This window comes from Merops nubicus, unplaced genomic scaffold (assembly GCF_000691845.1).
Source record: "Merops nubicus isolate BGI_N331 unplaced genomic scaffold, ASM69184v1 scaffold13419, whole genome shotgun sequence".
NCBI lineage: Eukaryota > Metazoa > Chordata > Aves > Coraciiformes > Meropidae > Merops > Merops nubicus.
Genome location: NW_008631764.1, coordinates 23,068 through 34,282, shown reverse-complemented (window position 1 = coordinate 34,282; position 11,215 = coordinate 23,068). Strand labels below are relative to the sequence as shown.

General features: G+C 41.9%; 1 protein-coding gene across 1 annotated transcript; it reads left to right on the top strand.

Annotated features, from left to right (window-relative positions):
* Positions 1-1,137: 1,137 nt before the first annotated feature.
* Positions 1,138-10,927, top strand: LOC103780048 (chromosome unknown open reading frame, human C18orf8; the record flags this gene model as incomplete). Its single annotated transcript, XM_008947696.1, has 19 exons — positions 1,138-1,214; positions 1,865-1,949; positions 2,238-2,294; positions 3,139-3,225; positions 4,405-4,545; positions 5,642-5,745; positions 6,215-6,304; positions 6,417-6,522; positions 7,034-7,145; positions 7,633-7,677; positions 7,981-8,034; positions 8,249-8,377; positions 8,705-8,811; positions 9,216-9,335; positions 9,507-9,584; positions 9,725-9,829; positions 9,914-9,982; positions 10,093-10,318; positions 10,749-10,927. Coding segments are annotated over 19 exons (1,872 nt in total), but the record flags the coding sequence as incomplete, so codon positions are not given.
* Positions 10,928-11,215: the final 288 nt, after the last annotated feature.

The window sequence follows — 11,215 nt, the reverse complement described above, 5'->3', positions numbered from 1 at the left end:
TGAGGGCTTTCTGGAGTTTTTTAGTGTCAGCGCTTTCTGTTCCAGATGTCCCACCGTGCCTGGCAGACTTTGTCCCGTCGCTGTTAGCCTCATCTCTGTGGCTTATTTAACCTCCTTGTTAGTTTCTAAGGCTCAGTGTATTTGTAAAACTCGGTATTTGGAGCTTTACTCGTGGCTCAGGCCAGAGTAGACGCTTTGCTTGCTATTTCTTGGCTTTAGTTCTTTTATGTGTGTTTCTTTACTATCCATATGAAACTCTTCTGAGTTTTTAATTCAGTATAGCTGTAAGATCAACAGCCTGTCGTGAGGTTTGTATCGATAGGGACACATCCCCTGTTCTGCCTGTAACCATTCACTGACCTCAGCACTGACACGTTGGAGCTTCCTGCCCCGTTTAACACCGTGGTTTGTCACCTGCAGTGGGGACATTTGGGGGAGTATTTCTGGGATGTGTTTCTTGCTGCTGCACTCCTCAGAATTATTGCTGCCCTTTCTCTTTAGAAACCACAATCCTTTTACATTTTGAGGGCCAGCTGAAGAAAAATACTTAAAGGTGCCTGTCAAAGACTGTGTCACAGTTTGAGTGTGATATAACGACACAGAAACTGTTTGGGGTTTGGTTTTTTTGTTTTTAAGAGCTCCCTTGAAACTTATTTCGACTGTAAATTTAATTCTCTATCTTTTCTTGCTACTCTACAGTGGTTTAATTTCTGATGTGTCTCTAAATCATGAGTAGTCAACACTTCAGTGACAATTTCCCCTAGGAATGGCCTTTGAGAGATCTGTCCTTGGGATCTCCTCATCTTGCAAAGATTAAGATTCAGTTTCTAGCTACATCAGTATTAAAATTAATTAAATGAAGTATTTATCCTTCTGGTAAGGCTGTGGATTTGCAGTTTCTGGCAGACCCCTGTGTCCCTGCAGGAGCAAACTGCACCAGGGGCATGGCTGATATTACACAACAACATTTCTGAGTCCTGCTGCTACACATAAAAGTACAAACAAGGGAAATCTGTGTAAGAACAAAAATTGTGTTGAGGAAAAGAATGAAAGGTGTGGGATATAGAAGAGAAAGCACATTGAGGTTGTGATTTTGGGTAAGCTACAGATGTGCTCACAACCTTTTTTTTCCCCTAGGTTTTTGCTGTTCGATCTGGTGGAGCTACAGGAGTTGTTGTTAAAGGCTTGGAGGACAGAAATCCCATTTCCTTCAGGTAAGGCACCTGCATCTTTGTGGTCTTGGGGTAGGATTCTGCAGTCTTAAAAATCCTGTGGTGCTTAGTCCTCATCTGCTGTGATTCAGGCCCAAAATTTCTGGGTAGTTGTGGTCATCTGTTGGTTGTGTTGGTAGAGATAAGCTTGTAATCAGGATGGGGTGTCCCCATGTCTGCTGGGGGGAAGAAGCTCTTAGGCTGTGGCTTTTTTTAAACAGCAATATTTTATTAAAACATGTTTTATAGGTGAGAGAGAGTGTGGGGATTCAAACTGGTGATTCCCACAGCAGCAGCAGCTTCCAAGATGCAGATATACAACATGAAGTCAACTTCAATAAGTAGAGAAGTGCAATTTCTGAATTTCCTGCCTGGGATTTAATTACCTATTAAATTGTTCCCTATACATAGGTTTCTTGTATTCTGTTCCTTGTTTAATCTAAATTGGCTTATTCTATGTCTTTCCATTTCTTGTGGAAGCATTGTTTGGCAGAATCTGATCACAAATCACTTTTCATGAGCTGTATTCAGAAGGATTTGTGTTACACTTTTTTTTCTTCCTCTCTCATTGTCTTTTTGAGGGTAGACTACAGAGTTCTGTAAGAAACTATTGTAGAAGATATTTCCATAACTTCTTTTTTCTTTCTGTCTAGGATGGAAGACAAAGGAGAAGTGAAGTGCATCAAATTTTCCTTGGGGAACAAGATCCTGGCTGTGCAGAGAACTTTGAAGAGTGTGGTAAGAAAACTGTGTCCTGCAGACAGGGAATTGGAGCTGGAAATCTCCTGAGGCTGAACAGGCAACGTTGTTGTCTGGCTGGTAGCACTATTTAAGAAAAAGTGTGAGGGGAGCCACCTTCTATAAAGAGAATTCCCTGGCAGGGCTGAAGAGGAGTAGAATAAGCCAAATTTTCCTTCTATTTATCTTATCCAGAATAATTGGACAAACTAATATCAGTTCTCTTGTCTCTGTGTATCTGGTCTGTGCTTCATAATTGCTAATAAAACTTCCTGGGTGTTTTTGCAGGATTTCCTGAATTTTATTCCAGACAGCCCTCAGCTGGAGTACACACAGGAGTGTAAGGTAAGACAGATGTCCCAAGCTTATGTGCTGAAGTGGAACTCTAGTGTTAATTATGCTGCTGCTGCCCTCTGCTCTAAAAGAGAACTAATTGAGAGAGCTTCTGAAAGACTTGACATGAAGCAGATGAGAGATGTTGTCATTACTACCTAGCTGAATTGAGGTAAATGAACAGCTTTTAACACCACCATAAAAATCCTCCTTGTCCAGTCACTAATCCTTTCCTGGAAAGGACTGGAAATGCTCTGGAGGTCAAATGTCAAGGTTTGGGAGGGAGGGGAAGCAAAGAGCTGATGATACAGGAGCAGTGGACAGAAACTGCTCTAAAGCCAGCTGGGTTAATGTGGGTGTTTTCCTCTTAATGTCACTGATCAGTGACACTAAGCTGCTACTAGTTTTATACTATATTTGGTATTTTGAACAAACTTTCTAATTTTTTTTGAAGATTATTTTACCAGAAACAAGTACTGTTGTCATTGTTTGGTACTTTCCAACTTTTAACTAAGATAAATTATGTTTTGGGGTAATAGAACACTAATAAAAATTTTTAAATAACTCATTTGCACAGATCCCTTTATTCCTACATGAAAGCTGAAGCACTTTCTGCCTCATTGTTTAGGACTGTGTTTGAGTAAACCACTCTAGCAAAGCATTTATGGGAGTGCTGTGGTTTTGGAAGGCTTGACAAAAGCAGCTGCTGCATGCAGAGAGTCTGACTAACTGCAGTGATGGGATAACTAAATTGCCTTTGGTCTTGTAGACATGGCCTCACACTAGTCACTCAGGAATTTTAGCTGCTCTGAACAGCTGATTTTTCCAAGTAAAAAGAGTGTTTGTTTGTTAACAGACAAAGAATGCCAATATTCTAGGATTCTGCTGGACAAGTTCTACAGAAATAGTCTTCATCACAGATCAAGGGATTGAATTCTACCAGGTAACACAAGTAACTCCTGGAGGACACATGGAGAGAGCTGCCAATGTAAAATTGTGTCTGTAGATTGGAATTCCTTTCTGATTGAGATAGTTCACTACCAAAAAATAGGAAATTCTGCTGGTTTTATTTGCAGGCTACAGTTGTTTTGGAGGGGAATATGTTTTGGGGGCAGAGGGAATTTATCAGTAGCAGGTTATTGAACACAGCTAACAAAGACCCTGTATAAAGGAGTGCTAAACTAAGCCTTGGGAACACTAGGTTAGTAGATGCTCTTGGCTTGCATGGAATTGAGCATCTACATCTAAATAACAAGTGAAATACCACTTCATAAAAAAAAAAAAAGGGCATTGAGATGGATGTGTGTATGTTTAAAACACAGCAAAGAGCACATAACTGACTAGGTAGTGATACTCTTCTGCAGATTGGCAGCTTCCTCCTGTGCCAATTGTCTGAGTTCCTCTCTGTAATGTGTAGTTATCTTTGCACATGTTTTTGAAGAAATCTAATGAAAAATAGCCCTTTCTATATTATAAACTTCCTCCAAAGCTGTGCACTTCCCAGCAGTTCCAAGTCCTGCAGCTAAGATGTGGTGTTTCTGTCACTGTAATTACTGTTAATAATTAGTACTACAGAAAGCAACTGAAAAGCAGCATTGTTCTCTGCTGGTGGAGGGGGAGAAATATATTTGGCACCTAAAAGGATTATGAATATCAACCCTGCAGGTAAAAAGACCAGATCAAACAAGTCTGGTTTTGAAGAGAAGTCACCCTTAAAATGAAGAGAATTGGTTTATATATTGTCTTAGTTTTTAAAATAAAAGATTAAGGAAGCTGGGAATTGAAAGCAGTGTGGATTTAGCAATAAGTTTTAAATAGAACTAGTTGTGTGAAGCTTGGGGTTTTCTCCACTGTGGCTGGAATTTATACCCAGGTTCATAAAAGGGGGGAGACACAGCACACTTCAGCTCATGAGAATTTGAGGAGGATTTGATGTGCATTTCCTTGGCTGCAGGAAATGGGAGCCTCTGCTGTAATGATCACATGCCTGATTTTTTCATTCCAGCACTGTTAGTTCCCCTTACACTTCACTCTCTCACATGACATTCCAGACTCCTGTGTAGCACCACTTGTGCTGCTGGAGCCCTGATGGCAACAGAATGCTCAAATCCTGTGTTTGCAGGTGTTACCAGAGAAACGAAGCCTAAAGCTCCTGAAGAACCAGAGCATTAATGTCAACTGGTACATGTATTGCCCAGAGAGCTCTGTCATCCTTCTTTCCACCACTGTCCTTGGCAATGTCCTGCAGCCATTCTACTTCAAGGTAAAGGCATCTGTTCCAAACTTCTCATTTTGGGTGCTTCCATTTTTTTTAGACTGCTTCTTCACTCAAATATTCTGGTATTTTCCCTGGATTTCTTCCAAGAGATGTTCAACATCCTTATAAGACTATAAGCAAAGGAAGAGCAAAAATCTGTAAGGTGGTGGGTTACAATGAAGTAATTCATTTTTTCTTATATCCTCTTTGGAAAGAGGTCTGTCCAGCTGATTTTGGACAGTTGACCTTGAGAGAGTAAAAAAAAAAACTAATGACCAAATATGTGACAACTTAAGTATCTTTCAAGAGATCTTTTTTCATCTAAGTATATATTATTTAGTTTTAATATGTGTCTTTGTGCTCTGTAGTAAGATAATAAATAAAGAAAAGTGTTCTTCCCTGTGAGCAACAGCTGAGGTTGCTGGGAAAATATTGTTCTTTTTGTCTTGGAAAAAAGCATGTAGTGAAAATCAGGATCTGTTTTAATTTAATCATGCAGTAGGATGATTTTAAAATGATGAAAAGAACTACAGCACTTCTTGCTTCTGTCAAAGGATTAGGAAGATTTCATGTTGTAGCTTGAAGTCAAGTAACTTTTCTTTTGTGTTCAGAAGGTAATCCTTAAAGATTTCCTGGGAAAGGTAATCTAAAATAATCTTTTATTTAGTAAAGGTAAACTAAAATAATCTTTTAGAGTTTTTCCCCTTCCCAGGAAGCAGTTATTTAAGAATTGGAGCACATATTTTGCTGGAAGAGAGAAAAGAAGTGAACTGTTCCTTGAGGTCTCCAGGCCAATTGTAAATGAGATTTGCATACAAATTTGTCTTGACTTAATTAAAATTGAAACGTTTTCCTAGCTGCAGCTGGTGTTCTAAAGATAATGAAGCTGTTAAAATTCTAACAGCAGGAGGATGTGTTTAGAATCACAGTTTTTTTGGTTTATGTTTGTTTTTTTCAGTAAAGTGTCAAAACCTTTCTCCTTTTTGACCATCATCATCCTTAGCCTCATGGTGGTGCTAGTGATACAGCATTTGCTTAAAGGTTGCTTGAGACCTTTCTGTTCCATGTCTTAATGTTTTGGTTATTTTTTTTCTGTTAACAGAGTGGAACAATGTCAAAACTATCAAAATTTGAAATCGAGTTACCTGCAGCACCCAAGTCATCCAAGCTCAGCCTTTCTGAAAGAGATATTGCTATGGCTACAATGTATGTGTCTAATTAAGTCTTTCTAGGGGAAGTATGACAGTTTGGGGGTGCTGAGAGGAGACAAGAACATTCAGATGGTTGCACTTGGGTTTTGGTTTAGCAGTATTACTACTTTAAGGTGCTTCACTTCTTGCCTTGAACAAAGCCTCTAAAATCTGCTGTCACAAGGTGGGGAGGGGAAGCAAACTTGAGAAGTCTTACATGAAATTGTTCTTGATTAATACAGAAATTTGAAGAATGTTTCAGTTTTGAACTGGTGTGTTGGTAGAGTTGTTCACAGATCCCTAACTTGCCTGAGTATAGTCAGTGAATTGTGATTTACCAAGTGCTGTTCTGGTCTTTCACTTCTAATGGATTAATTACCTGACTGAGGTACTCTCACATCTTCTCCTAGGATAAAATGCATGGCTCTAGCAGACTGGTAGAGCTCTTACTGGAAAATAATGCTCTGATCCTGTTGTCTTGTCAGATATGGGCAGCTCTACGTTCTCTACTTGAGGCATCACTCCAGGACTTCCAACAGCACAGGAGCAGAAGTAGTCCTCTACCACTTGCCCAGGTAAGAGCAGGATGAAGTGCACGAGTGGCAGGTTGGTGACAGGTGTTTGAGAGGCTTCTGTGCTTTCAGTTTAAACAGGCTTGCTGACCAGTTCTCATCTCTGTTCCTGCAGAGAGGGCTCCTGTAAGAAAACACACATTTTAAAGCTGAACAGAACTGGCAAGTTTGCACTGAATGTTGTGGATAACTTGGTGGTGGTTCATCATCAGGATACTGAGGTCTGATCTATTTGTATTATCTTGGACCTTGCCTTTCAAAAGTTACAGAAAAATTTTCATAGCAGAGCCTTTTAGCTCTGGAAAGTATTTTCCACATGTTTAGCTTTGCCAGAAGCCAGAGTATTTGCAGGAACAAAACTGTAAGGGTAGGGAAGATTTGGAGTTATCCTTTTACCTTGTTGGGCTGACATTTAATCAAGGCTGTAAGACACACTGAAAGGTTTGGTTTGGTTTTAAACTAGAGCCTGTAGTGACAGTTCAAAGGTCAGTTTTAAACTGAAGGAGGGTAGATTTAAATTCCATATGAGATACTGACCCTGGAAGAGGTTGCCCCATCCCTGGAAGTGTTCAAGATCAGTTTGGGTGGGGCTTTGAGCAACCTGCTCTAGTGAAAGATGTCCCTGACCACACCACATCCCTTCTGACCCAAACTGTTCTCGGGCAGGCTGAACACACATGAATGGGTGGTAGCTCAGATTTGTGACTGCTGATTTCCTCTTCTCAACTGCAGACCTCAGTTGTGTTTGACATCAAGCTAAAAGGAGACTTTGATGGCTCTACTACCATCCATCAGTTTGTGCTGCCACCTCGCTCAATCCAGCCCTACCAAATCCCTGTAGCAGGTAGAACTTGCTGTGTAGTAAACCTCACACTGTTGTTGAGATGATCTGAATGTGACAGCTGGCATGCAAGAGGTTTTGGGAGGCTGGTTTCTAACATTTCTATTCTGCATATTTAGGTAAGGGAGGAATTGAGCACAAGTTTTGGTTCCAAATTAGTGCATGCTATAGAAAAGAGTTGCTGCTTAAGGTGCATGCTCCCCTAGAACCTTGAAGTGTAAAAAAAGGTGGAGGGGCTGCTTGCTACTGCTACAAAAGCTTGTGTGCACTCAAAAGCTTTTTGTGATTCTCTGGCTCAAGTCATGACTATGATTTCCTGAGCCACATAAAGAGGCAGAAAGACAATCCAAGCTCAAAATGAAGTTTTGGACTCATTTAGAATTAGACACATTACAATCCATACTTGTTTTCAGTGTAAGCTGCTATTTTATTAGCCTAGGAGAGCTGCTAGGCTGTGACTTTTCTTCACCTGATGCTAATTTCTCTGCAGGTCCAGCTTCTGTGACAAGCCAGTCTCCTGTTCCATGTAAACTCTGTATCCTTTGAGTGCTCTACAAGAGTAAAGCCAGCAGGAGGCATCAGTAAATGTGCCAAGTGTGGGAGAAGCCAGATTTGATACCTTGAGCTGATGCCTGTTTAGTTCAAGACAAGACAGTGTGCTTCACAAGAGCCAGTGATGCCCCCCCAGCTGTAAATGTGGAGTTACTCACAGGGTAGAATACACCACCACATTTCTTGGCCATTTCAGATGTGTGGGTTACAGAAGTGCAGGAATGTGACTTTAGCAGCAACAGTTTATAATCCGTGTTCTTGAGGATGTTAGAACTTTAACATTCAGATTCTTCTTCTTGGATTGTCTTTCAACCTGATATCATCATCAGTGCAAGTGAAGGTAAGTGGTGAGCTGTGGGACTCTAAGGGTGGCTGGGTTGTACTTTGAGCACACAAAGCAGCTGAAAACAACCTGACTGCTCTTGGTGGGGACAACTGAGGGTGACCTTATCTTTAGCATAAGTCATAATCTAGATGTGTTCTCCTTTAGGGGGGAAATTTCAATGTCTAGGCTATACTATATAACACAACTGACTTAATTTCTTCAAATCCAGGTTACCTGTGGAGTCTGCAGGTGAAACTTGAACCTGTAGTGAACCTCTTGCTAGATAAAGGAAGACTAATGGATTTCCTTCTGCAGAGGAAAGAATGCAAAATGGTTATCCTGGCAGTGTGCTCTCAGAGTAAGTTCATGGGCTTTGTGCCTGAAGTACAGTACTGCTTACTCAGAAACACTCAGGCAGGTTTGCTGGGTTGTCCTTAGATGTGGGATCACCTCTGAAGCTGGCTTGGTCCTGCAAGGTGGTGTTTGCCTGGAGTCTACCCTCAGTCACAGGATTAACTGCACAAAAGAATTCAACTTAAATTACTTACATTACATCTGACATGACTGAAATTGTGTCTGAAGTTAAGAATCAAGCATAGAGAAGAGATCCCCTGTTGAGACAGCCAGCATTAAAGCCTCTGGTTATTTCTCCTCACAGTTTTTCTTCCTTTTTATCTCTTTTCAGTGCTGAGTGAGCCAGAAAGGGGATCACTGTCTGTGATTGCAACTGTTTTTGACAAGCTGAATCACGAATATAAGAAGTACCTGGAAGCTGAGCAGAGCTATACCATGGTAAGCCCCAGCAGCTCCCAGAGCCAGGAGGGTGCTCTGTGCACTTCAGGCTGCACCCTGGACAACTTCAGGCCTGCCCCAAGGTCCTGGCTGCCTCAGGCTCACAGCTGAAGGCCCACTTGTGCAAGGTGCACAGACTCTAAAGCTGAGGGCCTGTTTGAGGCACACAGCAGCAGCTACATTCACATACTTTAAAAAGCACTTTTAAATTTAAATATCAAAGCCCACCCTGCACAGAACACGGCCAGCAGAACATCCACACAGACGTGAGAAAATTCAGTAGCAGAGCACATTTCCAGTTATGTTCCCAGTAGAAAAGAGTCTCCCTACTGCTGGGGCTGACTAAAACAGTACTGCAACACTGTAGTTTTCTTTTTAAAAGGCTTTTTTTTTTCCCCTTGTAGGTGGTAGAGGCAGGCCTGAGTAGGAGTAACCCCCCCCTGAAGCGCCCGGTGCGCACGCAGGCGGTGATCGACCAGTCTGACATGTACACCCACGTGCTGTCTGTATTCACAGAGAAGAAGGTAAGCTCATTCCAAACCTGAGCTTGGCAGTGATCTCAGAGCAGCAAACTTCACGTGGACCCCTTAAAAAAAGCCTGCAGAAGGCTGTGTTGTCAGGATTAGGGGGGGGTGATGCCTGTTCTTAGCTTCACCATGTTAATGACAACCCTCTTAACTTTTATTCCTGTCCAGGAGGCCCCTCATAAGTTCACTATAGCAGTCTTGATGGAATACATCCGCTCTCTGAACCAGTTCCAGATTGCAGTGCAGGTAAAGCACTCTCACACAGTGTAAAACCTCACTCCATCAAGTTCTGTGGGGTTTCAGGCCAGTCTTGGCCATGTGATAATCCCTATGCAGCACTACTAATGCAGACAGACATACCTTTGGTCTTCTTCTTGCATTCACAGCACTACTTGTATGAGCTGGTCATCAAAACCCTGGTGCAGCACAACTTGTTCTACATGCTCCATCAGTTCCTGCAGTACCACGTGCTCAGTGACTCAAAGCCTTTGGTATGGGAGACAAGCTGCTTCAGTAAGTGGTGGTGAAGGTGGGAGGCCCTCAGGGGTTTAAGGTTATTTCTGGTTTCACCCTAGGCTTGTCTGTTACTGTCCCTGGAAAGCATTTACCCTCCTGCACACCAGCTCTCTCTGGACATGTTAAAAGTAAGCATTTCAGACTCTTAACCCCACGTGACACTTAGACTTGTGGAGGTGACTGGCTGCTATCTCCCTTGTTCAGAAGCATAGCCTTACAGCTGTGATTGACTCCACAGAGGCTTTCCACAGCCAACGATGAAATAGTGGAGGTTCTGCTGTCCAAACACCAAGTGCTGGCTGCCCTGAGGTTCATCAGGGGGATCGGGGGCCACGACAGCGTCTCTGCCCGCAAGTTCCTGGACGCGGCGAAGCAGGTGGAGGACGAGATGCTCTTCTACACCATCTTCAGGTTCTTTGAGCAGAGGAACCAGCGCCTGAGGGGCAACCCCAGCTTCACCCCAGGTGAGCCAGGCTGCACACACAGCTCGGACTTGTTGAGAGCCCTTGGTGCCATTTGAGCTTGGATTTTAGGCTTAATTTTAAGCCGAGCTCTCAAGTTAACTCATTGTGCCCCTTTGAATGCCACTCTTGAGTGGAAAAAGAGCCAAACTCGTGGATAGGAATCTGGTTAGACACAGGAACTAGATCAGACAGCAGCTTCACCACAAGAATACTTGTCACAGGAGTGGAGCTACCTCACTATGTCACTGCTTTAAAATTCCAACTCCTTTACTCTTAACGTTTTACATCCTGAAGTAGAATATCTTGAAGATTTGAGATTTGGAAAAAGTGCATTAAAGATAAGGATTAATACTTATAAATGGAGGTAAGTGAAATGACAGAATCTTGCTCCTCAGTTTGACTTTTAAACTTTAACTTTGCCTCCCCTTAGGTGAGCACTGTGAAGAACACGTCACCTTCTTCAAACAAGTTTTTGGAGAACAAGCTCTCATGAAACCCACAACCTTCTGAAAGACTCTTCCACTGAAATGTATAAACTTAATTTATTGCATTTAAGTAGAATTTTTGAACTACAAAATTGCTATTTTATAATAAAGTATATACAAGACATTTTGGCAAATAGTACTAAAAATATTACAACTTGTGATGGCTTCCCCCTAAAAATAGAGACAAAAATTGCATTGACCTGCATTTAAAAAAATAATTAGTGTCTGTCTAGTTTAGGAGCCCAGTCTCATACACATCACCCTGGTTCCATTGACAAAAAAACCATTCAACCCACTACAGCTGGTTCAGGTGAATAGAAGATGCAACCTCTTGCCAACAGAAGTGTTTCAGCAGCCTTAGCACACCTAGTTTTAGTAATACTGTTAGAGGAGCCACAGGTAGCACACTTCC